General features: G+C 32.2%; 1 protein-coding gene and 1 long non-coding RNA gene across 5 annotated transcripts in view; both read right to left on the bottom strand.

Moving 5' to 3' along the window:
* The window catches only part of LOC127729843 (probable C-mannosyltransferase DPY19L1), a 368,682-nt gene that overhangs the window by 174,913 nt on the left and 172,729 nt on the right, over window positions 1–21,040 (bottom strand). For all 4 annotated transcript variants that reach the window (XR_007994847.1, XR_007994848.1, XR_007994849.1 and 1 more), the window contains exons 12-13: window positions 6,495–6,575; window positions 3,649–3,750 (exon numbers count right to left, since the gene is read on the bottom strand). Coding sequence is in view for 1 of the 4 variants with exons in the window: in XM_052237762.1 (XP_052093722.1) it covers window positions 3,649–3,750; window positions 6,495–6,575 (183 nt within the window). In the remaining 3 variants the exon portion in view is untranslated. The remainder of the gene's footprint in view (window positions 1–3,648; window positions 3,751–6,494; window positions 6,576–21,040) is intronic.
* Window positions 14,254–20,221, bottom strand: LOC127729854 (uncharacterized). Its single transcript, XR_007994864.1, has 5 exons — window positions 20,016–20,221; window positions 18,427–18,551; window positions 17,783–17,849; window positions 16,334–16,401; window positions 14,254–15,453 (listed from the first exon to the last, which is right to left on the bottom strand). It is a non-coding gene; the product is annotated as an uncharacterized LOC127729854 (long non-coding RNA).

Here is a 21,040-nt window from a genome sequence, read left to right as displayed (position 1 = left end):
TAAAAATCAACATTAAAGGGCAACAACTCCAATAAGGAGTTGTCTGGCGATTTCGACCTTGTTGACTTCGTTGTAGATCTTGTCTTGCTGATCATTTTTGCAGTTAAAGATAAAAGGCAAAAATGAAAAAAAATATGTAAAATTCGTCATTTAAGGGCAATAACTCCTATAAGAAGTTGTCTGACAGTTTAGATTTAAATGGACAATTAGTAGATCTAATCATTCTGAACATTTTTCCTAATGTCAGATTTTCTCTATCTATAGTGGTTTTCAAGATAATAGACAAAACTTGCATTTTACCCCTATGTTCTATTTTTAGCCATGTCGGCCATCTTAGTTGGCAAGCTGGGTCATCAGACACATTTTTTAAACTAGATACCCTAATGATGGTTGTGGCCAAGTTTGGTAAAATTTGGTCCAGTAGTTTCAGAGAAGAAGATTTTTGTAAAACTTAACAACGACGGACAGCAAGTGATGAGAAAAGCTCACTTGGCCCTATGGGCCAGGTGAGCTAAAAAGAGTTCACCCGAAATTTTGCTATAATTTCCTCAGTTAACCCGCTATTTTGGCATTTGACCTGTTTTCACCTGTATTATTATGTCTTGATATAAAATAATGAAGATGTGGTATGATTGCCAATGAGACAACTCTCCACAAGAGACCAAATGACATAGAAATTAACAACTATAAGTCACTGTACAGCTTGTTGGATTTCCTAAGTGATTTTCCTTTGAAATATCAGAAAATTGTTAATTCTTCCTGGAAAGGAAGTTGCACTAGTTTTGTTAACTGTCAAATTTAGTGACCCATTAAAGTCATATGAAATGAGTTTCTTGTAATTTTAATTTTGTCAACATTATTGAGCCAATGCATGCATATATACTAAACTAAGTCCTGTATGCATGTTTTTTATGTTTATTTCGAATCTATAACGTATTATGGACAAACAATATTTCATTCAGTGATTGTTCATCACAAGCTAATTAACTTTCCAGTTTGTTGCCTAAGAATACTGGATCGTGACATTGTTAAAACAATCAACACACAGCATGTGGAGCATGTGACAAACAAGTGAATAGATAGAGCCAAGATATTTTTTTTAATAATTCCAAACGTTCCCATTTGTTAATAAAACTTTTCTTAACAGTTGTTAAATGATTTGTTGGGTTAAATTTATTCAGTTATTACTATTTACCTTCCAGTACATAGCTAGTGCATGTTTGTTTACATTTTTTCATCATGGTTTCCCCCTCGCACTTGCGCTATGTGGTGGCCGAGTTCTAATGAGAGGTCTCGTAGTTAAGGTTACTGCATACGGGAAAATATCAGCGAATTAGTGTACGAGAAGACAATAATTCAAAAGCAGTACATTTATACAGATTTTGATAATATGAAGGATTTTCTTTAACAAAAAAGTTCACGTACACTTGTTTTATAGTAAAACTTAGACATTTAAGTATATATAACATATGATATTCAACTTTTTTTTTAAGTTTGAAGTTTCATATGACTTTAAGTGCATGGCTTGACTTGACAGCTTTGGTGTCAAACACACTATTTATTAACAACAATTATCTTAGCCTAAGGTCAAAAATAATTTGTGTATTTCAAAGATGTTTGACAAAAAAATTCGAGTTACTCCCCCTTTTTTGCCACTTTTTAAAGTATACTTCTTAAATTGATGTTTCTTGGTAAAAAGATTCAATCTAAAGCAAATTGAATGCAAAGATATATAAGAATAATACTTATATGATTTTTAATTTCTTGGGACAACTAAACAATTAATATTTAGATTTTTTTTTTTTCATCTCTACTTCCTTTAAATGCTATAATTTTAAATTATATTATCTCATATATTCATAAGTGAATGAACTACAAAGTACAGCTGTTAAGGGATGCTAAGCCATAACAAATTATCTAGCATATGGATAAAGGATTGATTTAATACAATGTGAATAAAACAATAATAGTGGTTATGGCTTGAGTTGTTATAGTGTTATAAATTAATATGTCAATGGTTAATGAATGTAATGAAAAATTAAATTAAATTTTTTAATTATTTTCAGTAAATACTTAACCATATGAACATTATTTGGAAACTGTTCGATTAAATATATAAAAGAAAATCCCCTAAATACTTTAAATCAGGTGAAAAAAGTTTGTACCCGATATGAACTGAGATTTTCTTCTTCAATGCAGGTCATGACCTGCATTTTCATCTTCAGAGGTTGACAGGTATGTATCATTGAATTTATCTTGAAAGTCTGTTATACCAAGGTTTTATTGGAAGTATCATATAAGCTTAACATTTTCATTGTTCTATGAAACTGAAGTAATCAACAGATGAACAATGCCAGACAGACATGTAAACCTTACAATCATTCCATACACCAAATACCGTATAGTGGGTTTTTTTCACGGGTGTAAAATTTCATGATTTTGGGGCAACAAAAAAAAATTTGCGGCTTTTATTTTGGCAGATTCTTAATTCCCAATTATATATATTTTGGCGGATACTGCAATGGTTGCAGTTAAAAAGCTATAACAATTGACATTAAGAAAACAGAGAAACATATCTTTGCAGTTCTGTATGATTGAATGATGTCTAATTTATTGATTACATTCTGATACAGTTAATCAATAGAATACTGGTAACTTAGACAATTGTCACAGGTGTACACACTTCTTGTAAATGTTAGGGTTGATTAGTTAAGAAATTGGCTGGACCTTTGATGTACTTATTAGGTTATAAAATTATTTTGAGTGACATAAAACTCTTATATATATATGACACTAATTAACTAGAGGCTCTTAAAAGCCTGTGTCGCTCACCTGTATCTACTGTGGTTTTGGAAATGATATAAAATAAGGTTAAAATCATAATAAATAGTATTAGATACCTAATAATGATTGAGGCCAAGTTTGGTTTAATTTGGCCCAGTAGTTAAATTAAAAGCAGGTCATCCCATAGCAGTCTTACAATAGTTACTGAAAACCCCTCATCATTATTTAAATTAGTTTGTAAGTTTTGACCATTTGAAATTGGTTTTTTTACAATTTTCCCATAGAATTCTACAGTAAACCCCCTATGTTCTATTTTTAGCCATGGTGGCCATGTTGGTTGGATGACAAGGTCATCAGTTAGATTTTTCAATCAAGATACCCTATTGAAAATTGTGGCTAAGTTTAATTCTATTTGGCCAAGTAGATTAAGAGGAGAAGACTTTTGTAAAAGATTACAAAAATTTACGAAAAATTGTTAAAATTGAATATAAAGGGCAATAACTCCTTAAAGGATCAATAGACAATTTTGGTAATATTGACTTATTTATAGATTGTACTTTGCTGAAAATTGTTGCTGTTTACAGTTAATCTCTATCTATAATAATATTAAAGATAATAACCAATAAACTGCTTCGCCGAGGGCAGCTGGATAGGTCCAACCCTGAACAGTTGGGACAAAAATGGACACAATATTTAAGCTTGATACAGGTCTGAATTTGGATTGAAATTAAATGTTTGACACATAATAGGTTTCTGACACAGAATAACTGTAGTCAAAGAACTTAGAATTGGTTATATGATTTGAATTTATATAAATCCTGTAGGACTTGACTCAGTTACATGCAAATATTTAATTATCTTTACCTCTGGTTCCATAAAATCAAACTCCTTGGCACAAGTGTACAACATTGTATGGAAATTCTTAAAATCTCCAAACTTACTTCTGAATATTTCTCCTATGTGTGCCTACAGAAAAAAAGCATATCAATAGTGATCTTTATTTCTAGTAAATACTAATGAAATTTTTGTTCCTTACAATTTTTTTATCATTATACTACATCAAACTTTATTTTGGATCTGTTCATACTAATAAACTGTTGACACAGAGATATGGGTTGCCTTTATATGTAATTTGAGAGTACAATGCAAATGTTGAATTCAAATTAGCAATACTTTAACATATAAACCCTGCGACATTCTGTATGTGCCCGTCCCAAGTCAGGAGCCTGTAATTCAGTGGTTTTCGTTTGTTGCTGTGTAACATATTTGTTTTTCGTTCATTATTTTGTACATAAATTAGGCCGTTAGTTTTCTCGTTTGAATTGTTTTACATTTGTCATTTCAGGGCCTTTTATAGCTGACTATGCGGTATGGGCTTTGCTCATTGTTGAAGACCGTACAGTGACCTATAGTTGTTAATTTCTGTGTCATTTGGTCTCTTGTGGAGAGTTGTCTCATTGCCAATCATTCCACATCTTCTTTTTATAATAACTATGCAAAACCATGAATGAGGGTGTAAGGCCAAATTACCTCCGTGGAAATTAGAAATGGAAAAATATCAAAAATAAACTGCATACCAAATATCACTGACTTATCATAAGTAGTTCCCTTTAAACTTACCCAACCACAAAATTTAACATGTAAACTAGGGGGTATGCAAAAGTTTCAAAGTCATTGAACCATGATGATGGGGGGGGACCATAAAATCCCAATGGAAATGAGACTCGCAACTGCTAATACCACTGCATATCAATTTTCATTGACTTACCATTAGTGGTTTATCTTACACTTACCTTTTCACAAACTTTAACATGTAAACTAAACAAAAGTTTTAAAGTCAATAGACTATGACTGAGATGGCAGGGCCAAATAATCTCAATGGAAATGAGATGTACCAGTTCTAATACAACTACAATTACTACATACCAAATTTCATTGACCTACCACTTTGTCGAGGCAAGACAAAAATTTATTTCATCCTTTCAGAATCTAATTCATAATGAGTTATATTTCAAAAGCATAAACTATTAAAATGTTATTATTGGTTAATAATATCCTTAATAACAGATATAACTCATTACCATTTCCAATGGTGTAAGTGTCCTTTGCATTTGGTGTATAACAATGAAAATAATGAAATTACACATAAACAGTCCACAGTTATTTTACTTCAACATTCAAAATAGCAGGTACGGAAGCTGATTATTCAGTACTTCTGGAAAAACAAGTTGATTTTGCCATTTATGTTTATGTTTTGCAATGTTTATTCTTGACAAAGTAGGGGCGACCTAATCTTTTCGACATCTTTTTAATCATTTACCTTTATATCCATATCATTATGTAATTTTAATTAATAAAATCAAGTATTAACTGATAAATATCATAAACTGTTGACACCAAGATATGTCTAGCTTTTTGTAATTTTGATAGTATAATGCAAATGTTAAAATTTTATGGCAATATTTAAACAAACTTTTAACTTGTAATCTATGTAAAAGTTTTAAATTCAATGGGCATAATCATGGTTTAATCCCAGGTCAATGAACCATGATGAGGGGTAGGACCATATAATCTCTATGGAAATGAGACTTGAAAATGCCAATACATGTGCATACCAAATATCATTGACTTAACATTAGTGGTTCACCGTAAACTGATCTAATCACAAACTTTAACTTGTAAACTATGCAAAACATTCAAAGTCAACAGACCATGACTGATGGGGTGGGGCCAAATAATCTCCAAGGAAATGAGATGTGCTAATGCTAATACATCTGCATACAAAACATCATTGATCTACCACTAATGGTTTTCCTTAAACTGATCTAATCACAAACTAATACATGTAAACTCAGCAAAAGTTTCAAAGTCAATAAATAGACCATGAGTGAGGAGGCAGAGCAAAATAGTCTCTATGGAAATGAGATGTGCCAATGCTTATACAACTGCATACCAAATATAATTGACCTACCACAAGTGGTTCCCAATAAACTGACCTAATCACAAATACATTGCTGACACTACCACCGCCTCCACTAGGAAGAGCATGTCTAAGTCTCGCTTTTTCAACTTCGTTAATGCAGAACGATGTATAAACTACATAACATAATTAGGTATTCATTCTAATTTTGTGTTTCAGGCTGGTGCTGTCTTTTTTTAATAGCTAAACATCCATTAACACATTAAAGTGAATGAATGAAACAGTATTTTACATTCAGTGTTAAACTTTCAAAGTTGAATTCTTTTGGAATATCTATTAAGTACAGGGTTTCTGTACACAATCACAGAATTTGTTTGCAATTTACATGTACCTTATAAAACATTTTACAGACATTATACTAAGAAGAACTTAAGACTGAAGGAGAGTTGTCTGGGTAAATATTTCAATTGTAAAATAAATACATTTTCGAAACTTTTAAATACTGCAATTCCAATCTATTGCTTGGTAAATTTCATTAGCAGCAAAAAAATTAAGGAAATAAGCTAAATTAAGGTTTGTACAAAAATGTCAGGTCAATAATTTCAATACTTTTTGGTCTCTTGTTCATCTGTATAGTCAAGCATTAAATTTCAGCTTCTTATTTCCAAACAGTTTGTACAGCCACATGTAATTAGTTACAAAAATTACATTATGAGCATTTATCATGTTTATAAGCAAATCAGTCTTTGGTGATACTTATAGGTAAAACTATTTTGAAGTTATTACTTACATCATCAGCAGTTTCAAGGATTTTGGATACTATGATTTTACAGCCTACTGTTCCAATTATCAATAAAATTCCCTGTATAGCCTAAAAATAAATAATAAAAATCAGTGTAAATATAATACAAGTTGCTTTCTTTAAAAAAAGAAATGCAATTGTGAACCTAAATGCGTGTTTGGTATATAAGATCTGATAATTGTTATATAAAGGTGCATGATTTTACCTCATTTTTTCAAAATGTTAAAAAAGTGACATGGATTCTTAATGAAAGTGCTGTTCAATTGTTAAGCATTTTTTTCTCTTTCAAAACATCATTTCTCTCTCTCCCATCCCTCTCTTTTCCAATAGATAACATTACAACATGCTAAATAGGAGGCAACCACTGTATGTTCCATTCTGAGATGCTGTTTTTGGAAATTAGGGGAAGCTCCCTGGCCAAAGTCGACATGTGAATGTAAAAACAGTCTTTGTTTTGAAGAAGTTTAATGAAATGAATCATAATTATTTGTTTTTGCAGCCAGTTTGAAAATAGTTCAAAAACCTAAGCTAAGTACATTTGTTAATCCCAAACTAAACCTCTTTTGGAAAACCAATAAAACTGGTTTATATGGTTTGGTCATTAGCTATCATATTCATGATATGCTTGATCTCAATTTATTTATACCCAAGGCAACAAACTCCAATCAGACTTTTAGAGTAGAAACAGTTTGAAACCTCAACTTTATACTGAAATCAGTAAGTTCAAACAAATCTCACTTTTTCATTTCATAACTTGTCATTTGTAGGTTAGCCAAAATATAATGAAGTTGTTGATTTGTTGTTTGCTGTGACAGACAGAGGGCAGAAATAACAATGCCAATTCAGTATAGCTCATGACCAGTATGCAATTTAAAAATCCTGTTTTGCAATCGCATGTCTGTTGAATACATAAATTGATTTTAAGAAAAATAATAAATAAAAGAACAGAGTTCCAATGTTCCCCGCGTTGCACATATTTTATCTGTTCTGTCCAAGGGCAATAACTGAAATAATTTTTTTTTAGTTCTTTAAAACTTTTTAAAATTATCTTATTAGAGAGTTGAAGACTTGAGAGCAATTTCCAATATATTTAATATTTCCAAACTCATTAAAAATATTTGATCAGCACTTATTTTCAAAATTGTCCAAGACATTGTTGTTATATACCTTTGATATGAATTTGATAAAAATCTTGCAAAAATTGAACATGTGAGAGCACTTACAATGCAAAAGTCGTCTGAGACATTGCTGATGATTCCAAGGGATATATTTTTTTTAACAAAAGTGCACACGCTGAAATGTCTAGCCTGCTTTACTGACCATATATTTTATGTAGAAAGTCTTAAAGATAAAGGCTTTGCTACAAGTATCACATAAACTGAACTTTTTAAATATCCATGGCAATGAGGTCAAGGTAATATTATCCGAATTTGCAGTGTACATGCAATGGAATAAACTTTTGCTTTGGAGTTTTCAGGAGTATGCGTCATGTTTTGAATAGACGTAAATGCGCCAAGAGCGTTCATGGAATTTTGTGGAAATTAAATTCATTTTATTAAAATTAGAAAAAGAATAAATGTTCTGAAGTATTTTTTTGTTACGACATTGTTGCAAATAGGTAACAAAACATGTGGATTTATGTGGGAGGTAAATTGTAACAACCAATAATATGTAAATCTGTGAGTATACCTATATCAAGAAATTTATAACTCTGTTGTTTACAAAGCTAAAGAAGCATATCATATTAGAATTATGGAACCCTATAAAAATTGTGAAAGCAGTTATAACGACACCACTTCAGGGATTGCTGAAGTAATATTTAATGAGAACGACATGTTTTGGTCTTTAGGATAAAAACAATACAGAAGATCGCGCTGAAGTACAAAATCGAGAGGGTATAAATTACGTCACAATGTAACCATGGTGAGTATAAATAGAAAGTTAAAGTATACATGTGTCATGGTGTGTTATTTGGCTTATATTTGTGTTAGTGTTATTTTGGATAAAAAATATGTTTTATTTTTTAGAAAGAAAATTTTAAGTTTGTATTTTGTAACATTTTTGATTAATTTTGGTGTAATTGATTTTTACCTATGCTGTGGCATTAATACTTGAAATGTCACAGTTTGCTCAAAGCACTTTGTTTTGAAATATTAATTGTAATTAGCATATGTCATTTTGAAAGTTTAAGATTTTATCAAAACACTATAGGATTAGGCTTTGTTAATTAAAGTCTATTTTTGCTAATGAGAGTAATATTTACATGTCGAGTATTATTGATCTATTTTTGGATTTAGTATAAATAGCGTTCTGAAATTTAGGAAAATCAGTCACCTTTCGGAAACCTTAACTTGCACTGCTAAAGTCTATTATACTGGATCTGTAAAACTGTTGATCAGTCTACCAGTTGACTTTGTAGTGTTTAGACAAAAATGTATTTTTGACTCACCTTTTATTTTTGAGAAAACTTTAGAAAACAGTCAGTGTTTCGGAAGCGTAACCTCTCACTACTCACGTCATGATACTGGACCTATAAGACTGTCTACCAGTCTACCAGTTGACTGTGTAGTGTTGAGACAAAATTTATCTCTGACTCATAATTTAACTTTGGAAAATACTTTTGGGAATCTTTTATTTTTGAGACTTTTACATTTTGATTTTGAGATTAAGTTCATTTTATGATTTAGTAGTTTTGGCATTTATTTTACATTTTACATTGAAAGGAGAAATAGTTTTACTTTGGAGTTGATATTTAGATTTTTTACTTTGTACTTTAATTATTATTATTATTTGGCATTGTTTACTAATTGATTGTTATCATCATTCATCTAAATTGTTATCGTTAATTAAATTATGAAAACCTTCCTTGCGTTTTAGCTATGCCTATCAGAACATTAAGTCTAGCGATAGACTGACCCCCTGTCCCTTGGTTCCAACACATACGAGTTAGCTCCCCCTTTTCTAACAGTGCTCTGTGGGACCTTGGTGACACATGTATGGAAGTAAACTTGAACAGTTACAAGAATGTTGAATAAAATGTGAATGTCGTTGAAATTAAAATGTTTGTTGATATTATTCTGCCAAAGTCTGTTACTTGCTATAAAAAGAGAAGAATAAATATGCGTATGTCATCTTGCATAATGGAACTAAAATATTTAATAAATTATTGTCCAACTGTGTACAGTCTATATTTTACCCAAATTTGAACGGCACTTGACTTGCAATTTCGTACCATTTCAACCGGCTTCACTTGGCCAGAGGTACTACTTCAAATCGCGTCACGAATGCTGTTAAGTGTTTGGCCGCTGCTGGTGTTGGAAAACGTTTATTTCACAAGATATAATAAGTTATGATGAATTTTAATTGCACAATAGTTTATTTAAAATAAAATCGGGAATGGTGTCAGGTACTGGTTGTTGTATATTTTGTTCAGAATATTTAGGACCACACATCTTTGTTTCACATCGAGTTGAATAAACTATGGTTTACAGGGAATCAATTCTGTCGTGACAATTAATTTGCAATACTTTGTAGAGAGAAATAATCCTATCTTCTTTTTCCTTTCGGGCTTGTTCTTGATTAAGGTGGTTGACCCTCAATACCTTCCCGATTTTGTACTTCAGTGCGATTTTCTGTATTTTTTTATTCTGATGACAGTGCTCTAGGCACCAAAACATGTCTATCTCATTAAATATTACTGCAGCAATCCCTAAAGTGTTGTCAATATAACTGCTTTCACATTTTGTGTTTTTTATCGTAACAACCCTGCATACCCGAGGTATCCACTTTAGGGATTCTATCGTATTGAAGATTTACCAGGCGTTGTTGGTTCACTGTTGTTTGTAATCTATAAAAATTGGTTGAACTTTTCTTAAAGGGAAAATTCTCAATTTTTTACTTATAGTTTAAATATGTTCATTATAACATAAAATACATATTCACAAAGTTATAAAATACATATTCACAAAGTTCAATCGCTATGTGCAGTAATAAAGAAGAAAATCAATAATTAAAAAAATTTTATTGACTACTTCCTGTGGTACGTGACCTTTTCTCCTGGTATTGCATGCCGGGATTTAAAGTACAATCATTAAAAGTCTTGGTCTTTAATCATATTTTAACCTAATCATAAGTGCGCCGATGACTAATTTCGATAGCTAATTACCATCCGATAGTAAGAAAATAAAATGAACAGACATGCAACTTTTTACATTCATGAGATAATTTTTTTTATATTAACCATATATATTTCAATTTAGTTTTGTTAACAGCACAAAAAGTTTTTTCTTTTTTTTTTTTTTTTTAATAATATTTGATTTTTCTGACTGAAATGGTGAACAAATTAAAGTATATAACTTAAAATGTGAAGACAATATATAGGTGTACGCTTATTGACCTTTTACTATCTACGCAAGGACTAAGTATATACAATGTGTTGTGTATTATTCTCTGGCAATACTCGTGGAAGGCTTGTAAAAAGGTAAAAGGGAATTTACAGATCGGCAATTAGCCAGGCCTCTAGGGCACACTGTGCCAGGTGTGACTGTCAATTCGAATCAGTGGATTATAAGACAGAAGGTCGCGTTTAATACACAAAGTTACATAAAATACATATTCAAGGTGGTGGGAAAAACAAATAGATTGCCGTGGAATGATTTAATTATATTTGGGGTTATGATTTGTTTGAATTTAATAAGTTTATAAACTAAGAAATAAAAAATCTATGGTTAAAGTCAGGAAAAAAAATTCAAATGGCAGAATAAAATGATTTTACACTCTTATCATTTGACCCATAAAAAAGGAAAATAGAACTAGTTTAACCAACGCGTTTTGATTGTCCTCATTAGGCAAAGAATGTACGTTAACACTAAAATTTAGACATTTGAATGCCGGGACCAAAAGGTTAATTAATATCGGAAACCATCGAAAGTCAACTTTACCTGAGTGGAATAGAACCTAGAATATGTACGAATAAACGGAGACATTTTTTTTTTAAATCTTTGTACATTGAATAATTATTGTCATTTATAATTCATTCAATGACTTCATACCTGCAATACTTCTACCGTGTAGCATTAAATCTTGGGTGAGGACGAAGGGATTATTTTATAAAATAATATAGATTATTTGTAATTTGAATAATGGAAGGACCTATACTATAAAAACACATTAGTTAATTACCAATACATTCGAGATCAAAGGTTGACAATTTTGCTGATCCAATTAACTTTTACTCACATATTTTTTCTCTTTTGATTAGAGTGTGTTTGTTTTTATATGACAGTGTATATATGGTTCCCAGATGAATTTTAAAATCATAACTAAAAAGGCCTAGTTAGGAGAGTGAAAATACTAACAGTTTTTCCAGTCCCTCAAAAGAGACAGATTTTGAAGAGTTTGGTCAATTTGGGTACGCACTAGAACCAGAATATACTGAAGAGAAAATGGAAGCTGCAGAAAGTTCCCGACATCAAGATATCATAAGCAACCCTCGCCAGTTTAACACTAATTGGTGTTCATGTACTAAATGTATAGTTATGCCATTAATGACGGAATGTCTATGTTGCCACGAATTTACTCTCTTTGATGGTAAGGTTGAATTGGTTGAATGTATCAGTGACAATACCAACTTTAGAACAGTTTGTTTGAACCCGGTTGTTCTCGAAACAAGCTACATAAGTTTCTGAGGTACAAGTGCAATAGAGGGAGAGCTCCAGACGTTCTAACTCACAGGCAAAGCAGACTAATCCCTTATCGTCAGTTTGTTTGTTGGGTCAGGAAAGGTCAACCACTTGGCAAGAGAAACAGAGTAACTATACCAGCTTGTGCTGTAAACATCATAAGGAAAGAATTTCCGTCACTAGATGGTGTTTACGAAGGCTTCAAAGAATGAGAAAGTGACATGTCAGACTCTGTATAGTTGTAAAATGAACATATATTTGATTTGATTTGATTTCTGAATTCTTATCAAACTGTTTTTATGCTAAATATATTCTTTGTATGTTTCCTTCAATCCTTTCATTTTCATATTTAGTTTAATTAAACATTACACGATGTGGCTTTTGCTCACTGCTGAAGGCCGTACCATGACCTACATAGCTACTTAAATCAACTTCATTTGGGAAGCTGTCTCATTGGCAACCTACCACAACTCCTTATTTTAATCAAATGACTTATCTTGTTTTGCGGAAGTTAAAATTCTGAAGTTCAAACTTATTAATGGGTGTTTTGCAATATCGATAATCTATTTGTCAGATCTCTTATCTCTTTTGACGAAAGCAAACCTGCACGGTATATTTTGCATTTGTATAGTCAGAATTTTACTTATTGATATTCATATTTCACATGCTAAATGAATGATTAAATAAACTTTTTCTTGTGAAAAACGAACGTTTACAGGGTACATGAAGACAACAAAAGACCAAAATACAACATTTATTTTTTGTTGTTTCTGCACTTGTATGCTCCTCGCCTGAAATACAGTATGTCTCATAAAAAAGGGCACTTATTTCGAAATATTACACTGAATTAAAATAACGGATCTTTAGCAACTTATGTTCCATGTTTTGTAGTATTGATTAAAAGATAATTGACCTAACAACAGAATTGCTATCTTTGGCTATCATTAACACATGCAGAACAGTGGGTTGTTTTGTTGTTTTACATACAAATCTTAGAAAGTGAATCGTCTGTTTGATTTACATGTCAGTGAAAGGTGAAGCGCTATAAGTCCCATATGGAAGTGGGTGCTGAGGATGAATTGGTTTTTTTAATATCCAGTGACACATATTAAATGTATATATGAACGTTGTATATACATTTACTCTTGAATTGCTTAAAGGCATGTAAAGACATATATGTAGAACTAAAGAAGTGGAATACCTTTAAACAGATTTATTCTTATTGACACAATAAAAACAAACGGAATAAAATTACACAAAAACACACCATGACACTAAACAACTTTACATATATAATAAACTTTTTACATAATACATTTTGATAAATCATTTTAAACTATGCAGAAACATAACAAGAAAATCTTAACGAAAGATTCAGCTCTCTCTCTATCTCCTTTTTCTCTCTAATATATCATAAAAACTTTTGCATAACAAGAAAACCTTAACAATAAAAGAATCAATTCTCTCTCTCTCTTACTAAAAATTCTAAAACCTTTAATACAGAAAGATGATCCATACATATACAGTCTAGTGTACATAAACTGAAACAGTAAACTGTCCGATATACAAATTAGGAGAAACATGATCTGTGGTCATCAACCAGGTCCTCTTTACATGGTGCAGGGTCCTTACTGATGTTTGCTGGCAGGAAAAGCCACTTAAGCTGATGTGTCGTTTTCTTCTTGATTCCCTCCAGTTGACTTGTAACTGCGAACTGCAGAATATCTGATTTAAAGTCGTAGTCTTTTTTTTCATACACCTTACGTGCAGTCCATCGGCCAGTGCTCTTTGGACATCTTGTAGGGAAAGACAGTTTCCCATTAGCGCCAGTCTTCTGCTTCCTTCCAATGTCCAGGTTGTTGTCTACAACTGCAAGCTGTGTTCGGGCAACCATCGATTGATAATCAAATTCTAGTCGTTTTGGGCAATACTTTAACATCATTGAGTGGTAAGTCTCCAAGGCCCCGGTGTGACAGAAAAGGTCAAGATGGTGTATGTCCCGAAGAATAAGTTTGTCTGTGAGCACCTTTTCTAACGCTGCATAAGATTGGCTGTCTTTACTTAACCATTTCTTCTTTCTTATTGCATCAGGGCTCAGTGGGGGGTGTCCGCATATGGTAATGATCTTCCCTGGAAAGGTGTGTCTGTTTGAGGCAGGCTTTTTCCAAGTCTCTTCCATCTCATCTGGGTCGCCATCAGCCTGTTTGGAGCACCACCAAATGTGGTTGCAGATGGATGGGATCCATGGCTTGATTTTAGCTAGTAGTTTTTTCGGCTTGATGGCAAGAATCTTTTTCTGTATGGACTTCGACATATGCCAAACATCAAATTGGTGGGCTTTGTCCCTATGATCCGTTGTCATTGCCCGGCAAATCTGTACATGTCCACTCCGACATTTAAATTTGCAGCTTCAATACTAGCTAGGGACTGCTGAAAGCCTATCAACTCCATCTTGTTGGATGATGTGTTCTCGGAGACTTGAACTAAGTTGAAATCTGGAATTACCCCTGCCTTTGTGTCCATGAAAGTATATGTACAATACTTGGCTGAAAAGCCGGGACTGTTGCAGCGGCATCTCCACCAAGGATGAGCTGCTTACCCTGTAGCTGGTGGAGAATAATGTCTCTTTGCATGTTGTAATAGCGGTCAATGGCTGGGATGGCAATGTCCTTCTGTGTACTGTAAAACTGGGAAGGTCCAATAAACTTCAGCGAAAGGATATCTGCAAAATGAGATATTCTTGTGAAAATTTGCCGGACAGGATTATTGCTGTAGCCACTATCAAATTACTAGCGGGTTTGTTGTTTACCAATGGCTGTGATTCCCAAAATGTCTGATGACCTTCCATGCAGAGGAATTTTACTTTCATTGAGGTCCCATTGTAGGTTATCCTTGATTCGTCAGCTGATACTGCAACTCCACATTCTGTGCATACAACTCGTGTAAACAATGACCTCATGCAGCTCTCAAATGCCATACCATTTGGTTCTGTGCTGATGTGTTGAGAGGAGTCTGAACTGATTAGACTCATGGGATTCATCACTTGGTACATATGACAAGTCACTGTCAGGCTTCTCTGGACTAGGTGGTGGTGAAGGCTTGGATTCATCGGATGCATTCGGGTCTTTCTGAGGTGAACCAATAAATGCTGTATCCAGTGGTTGTGTCGAGAAGTAGTTGTGGTCTGTCATTGATGTACTGAGATCTGTCTTAAGTTGTGGTGATGGTGAAGTCTGAACCCCGATGTCAACCATTATGGGTTTTGACTGGAAAGAAAATGGGGAAAATAAAATGACCATCTAATTTAGCTTGTACAGTGTTGTATGGGTTCAAGGTTTAGTGGCGAAGGAGTTGAAAAATGAGAGAGGGGGGTGGGGGGATGATGTAAGCACACTCCTGAATGAGAGGGAAAAAGTCTTCTCTATACATTGTAATTCAAGAATAGTCTTATAGTTAGTGTTATCTTACATTTTTTTTCTTCATTTTTTATAATTTTTTAATTTGTCCAAAAATTGGGTGGGTGGGTTGGTGGTGGACAACTACATAGTTATATTTCTTGCCTCAAGCTCCTTCGCCAGTGGGATTATGAAACACTTGTACAACAGATATGCATATCTTTTTCTATAACTTTCAACAACGTTACAATGATGAAATACTTGAATACTTGTTTTCTTATAGGATAATTCAAGTGTTCCACTTAGAAAATGACTGAAATGAGTAGATAATTAAACATCCTTTATAATGTACACATAAACATGGGCTTTATTATTACAACGATCAGCATGGAGTCAATCTTACCACCACAGAATTAAATATAAACTATCTCATATGAAACGACATGAAACCAATTGATATTACTGGAATATTTTTTAAAAAATGTAGGTCACTGTGAAATAACTGTTGTTGAAACAGTGAACACAAAACATAGCCTAATAGAATCGGAGAAAAGTTCTTCTATATGCCCTTTCGAAGTAGGTAGTGAAATAAAATGAAAAAAAAATGCTAGGGTGCATTGGATCTATATAAATATGAATAAAGTTATTGGCAATTCAAAAAAAAATTTAATCCATGATTCTAGTGTCCTTAACCTCATCCAATATCAATGAAATGTCTGCTTGTAAAATAAATGAAATAAAGAATACTTACTGATCCCCTTACATTTCCATCTACAGCTTTCAGAATATGCTTTTTCTTTTTGTGTGGAATGTTGTCTTCTGAAATAAATTTGACCGAATTTAGAAACAGAATAATACAGATTTGAGATCTTCCTTAAAAAATTACACTAATAGACAAAATAAACATCAGCTTATCATTTAGGGGTTGAATGCAATATAAACTAATTTGATTTGAAGTAAGACCGGAAAAATACTGAAGAGCAGAATGAAGGACACAAAATTTATCAATTCAAAGCTTATTGGTCTCAGATCTTATATTTTTCATAGGAGTCTGGATTCGCACACGTTATTTTGCGAAAAAAGGGATTTTATTATGTTGGCACAATTATTCTCGCTCTTCTTCGGAGTTATTGCTATTCTACCAGTTTTTATGTGTCTCTGCTTGTATTTTAGATAAGGATCTACATTGATCCAGAAATAATTTGTTTTTTTTTTCCTCTCCATGTTGAAAAGACATATGATAGGGTTACAAGTCAAATCAGAACCTTTTAGAGTCATTTCAGCATTTGATATATTATCTTTTTCTTATTTACCAATTTTTTTCCACAAACATGTACATTTACAGCTAACTCCAGTCATTCATATTTTTTTATTTTATAAACCGTTGTAACAGATAGAAAACTCAGGGTTAGAATTCATAGAACATGCAAGGTGCAGTGGCAAATATTTCATGCATATTTTGGACACAAAATCGTTTTTTCTTCAAAGTGCCTTCAGGTATGTTTTATTAGAAGGAAATTTGTCATGGATATTACGTTTTGAATTGTAGTTTCACTGTCTATATTCGGTATTTATTCTTATGTAAGCCCACGTGGTAAAAATCATGTGATGCAGGGAATATATTATCTTGGACATCGGATATTTCTTTCTTTTCAGGCGGGAACTCCAAGCAGACAACATGCATGTGTATAACGGCACTGCAGATTTTCTATCTAAATAAAGAGAGTTCCCGGTCCTGTACATGAATAGATTGGTTAGAAAGCAAGGTTTTAATTTAAATTGGATTGGAAAGCCTAAATCAAGGGGTGAAAATGGAGGGAGCAAAAGGAGGGGTTCCACAGGGAATATTTTAATCTTATGAATTTTATATTTGAAAGGTTTATTTTTTTTTTCTATTTAATTCAAACAAAAGGTTAGACACATTGTGAATGGTCTTTCATCCTTTCTCCCATGCCTAGTAATTTCCTCCGTTGAAATTTTGCAAACATCCCATAGAGCAAATTACACAGACGATTAATACTGACAATTTGGTACGTGGCCGTGTTCTAAGCGACACGTACATGCAGGTCATAAATTAATTAGATGAATGAAATCAAATATTTAACTACTAATTGGTATCGTAGGTGGTCCACCGGAGTTTTGAGTGAGGATTTCTTGGCATGAAATTGTCACTACGAGAGAGATACTTAGTTATGCTTACCTTTACTTTCTGTCAAAACTGTATTCTCTTTGTCGTCTACGATCCCATTGTTGATTGGTAGTTGAATCTGTAAGAAAAAAATCAAACAGCATAAGGAAATGCAAAAGTATGTACGTAAGCGTTGAAAAATCTATAGGCCAGGTTTGTTCTAATTTTCCGCTTCATATATATTTATTCTTGGGAGTAATGCTTGAAAGAAATTTGATGCAGAAAATATATCGGTAAGTATTTTTTATTATTTACCAACCTTCAAGTGGTTGAATGTGTGACAATTTTATAGCGTTTTCGTGTTTGTTAAGTAGTTGAAAACACTATATTTGCACTTATATTCAATATTTCTAAATAATAAACAGCATTAACTTGGGGTATGAAAAATGATTGAAAAAAAAAATGTTTTCATTTCCATCCACCCGTTTTATTTCCGAAAGATGTGTCAACACGCATGGCATGAAGAAACCTCAAATAGAAAATATTATAGTATTTCAGAAAGCCAAGGTAAAAAAAATTATTATAATTTTCTTTTAATCACGTGCAGTTCACCCTTTGTTAACGGTTTTGGATATTCAAATACATTTATTGGACATCTATCATCTCTAACAAAATAATTATTATAAATGGTGAAAGTAAAGTCTCAGATGTTTTACCTCGTTCAACACTCTTTTTCTTCTTTGTTGTTGTATACTCTGCAGTTTTGGTCACAAGCAAACACTGTAGGTACTGCGTCTGACTTTAGTCTTCTGACTTTAGATGTGAAGCCTAACAACCTGCCCTGAAATAAAAGAATGAACTTCAGTGGCGGATATTTTATTACATATTCTCATTTTATAGTTTAGGACTGTTCATTAGCCTTCATAAATGAAAATCGTTTCCATTACCATATATAAGGGTATAAACGGGAGTTAAATGGACAGAAAGTCACAGGACAAAAAGTCACAGGACAGAAAGTCACAAATTTGCTAGGACAATAAGTCACAGGACAAAAATTCACAAAAAATTTGTTGACAATTGTTTGAATATATAAGAGAAAGATCTTGGAATATTTTCGTTTTGTTACATATATTCATTTTAAAGTTAAGGAAATTGTTCATTAGCCTTGATAAATAAAAATTTATTAAATTTAATTTTGTATCATTCAAAGGATATATGTCTTGGCACTTTGAAGCCATTTAAGTACCAAGCCACTTTGACATTTTGTTTTCTTAGCAATTATTTGATCATCATTGATATTTATTAAATAAATTTTAATAGTAAAGTGGCTTTATATATAATAGTTACAGAAAAATTCAAAAATGTTTTTTTTCAAAATAAGTGTTTTCTTATTCAAAGGAAAAAAATCTCAAAACTGAATTGTGACTTTTTGTCCGTGTCTTTTTGTCTGTGACTTTTTGTCCTGTGACTTTCTGTCCTACATTCCCAACAGGATGACTGTACTGACTAGGAAAAACGGGACCAAAAAATTATAGAAAACAGAAGAATGGGTGCTGAAACATAAAGAATAGTAAAAGGGGTTGAAAAAGATAACAGGGGGACTAGGCCTATACATATTCTAAACAACTCTTAAATTTTGGTTTCAAAAATCTCAGTTTATATTTCCCCCAGAATAAGTATCTGCGGACTTTTTTCCTATATTGAGACTACTATAACAGTAGTAGTAGTCTCAGCCCTATATAATACTTAATACTATATCTCAGAGCCAAAATGTTAATTTAACGACGAGCCAAAACGACCGATGTACAACCTTCTGTCATTTACAGCTCTTAAATCTGACTTAGGCCTTGTACGCTGAATATTTAAAGTCTATTCATCCATTTTCGATGATTTCAAACTTACTCTTATATATAAACCTGCTAAAACAAGATACCTTTTAAAGTATTTTTAAAATATTCTTATCAATCTTAATAGGCTTAATAAAGCATTTCTCAAATTTTATGATATTGTCTGTTTTTTATACTTCTTATTTTTGTAATTATGTCGGAATTATTCTATACCAATGCACTGAACTTGTAAAAAAAATAAGCTATAAAAATAAGATGTTGTTGTATTATTTCTCCACCAGAGACCAAATGACACCTAGAAGTTAACAACTATAGGTTACAATTAATTTTAATAGATTTAAATTTCACCTGGTCTTCGAGTTCATTTTATTTTTGCACCACCATGTCTTTAAAACAGGAAAAACATAAAAGCAATAACTACTTCTTATATATAATTGCCAATAAAAAGTTATAATTACCATCAAATTTCCTTCGAAACAAGATGTTTCAAAATGGTCCTCACACACCACCTTGTTCTTGGTACTAGTAAAGGTTGCTTCTTGTAAGTTTAGGTTGCAGATCCAAGTCTGGTACAATTCTTTCTTTTTTACTGGATCCGGGAAACTATGTAGGCTTTTTCCATTACTTGGTCGGGTAGAACATCCATAAGCTTGACAAGTCAATTTTAATACTGAATGACGATTATGACATGTCATGCTAGTATTAGGACTTTGTGGTAATTAGATATCACGTGATAATCAGTTTCAAAATGCTGTCAAGATGGGGATTTGTTGATAATTGATAGTCGGTATTAAAAATCGACTAACTCGCTTATCTAGACGAATAAACCTTTAATATTTTGAAAATATGCTTATTTATATAGGATGAACATAAAATCAAATTTTTATTTTTTTGCAAATTTTCCCTTTAGAGTTTTTGTACAGATACAACATATCATAAGCTACATTTATCAATCAATCATTGACCATTAATCATGAATGGTAAAAGTGGATATTGTCAAAATCAACTTGACCTTTATTTTGTCATGAAAAGCAATATTTTAAAATTTTAAAAGGATTGCTTCAACAGTTCTCAAGTTACAGCACAGAAATAAGATAAAGCAACATTTTTCAATCAAGGTCTTTTACCACTGAACAGCAAAAGTGAATACTAACAATATTAAACTTTAACCTCAAATTTTTCCTGACAAACACCAAATTAAAATTTATAAAGGATTGGTTGAGGGGTTTTCAAGGTTTTGCAAGGTAACAATTTGTAGAAAACCAATGGTTAAACTGGTTTAAGTTTGAAAAGTCTGTAATGGTTAGCATAAATGGCTATTATGCACAGAAATGAGTGTCAAAGCAGTTCACACTAACAAATATCATCAAAGTTACTATCGTTTTATCAAAATATTATCTTTACTTATCAAGCATGCAGGAATAAATGGCTTAGGAACAAGATCAAGCTCACATTTATATGCTAAGTTAAATGGGTTCCATCC

The sequence above is a fragment of the Mytilus californianus genome, unplaced genomic scaffold (genome assembly GCF_021869535.1).
Source record: "Mytilus californianus isolate M0D057914Y unplaced genomic scaffold, xbMytCali1.0.p SCAF_2, whole genome shotgun sequence".
Lineage (NCBI taxonomy): Eukaryota > Metazoa > Mollusca > Bivalvia > Mytilida > Mytilidae > Mytilus > Mytilus californianus.
This window is presented reverse-complemented; position numbering and strand designations above follow the sequence as displayed.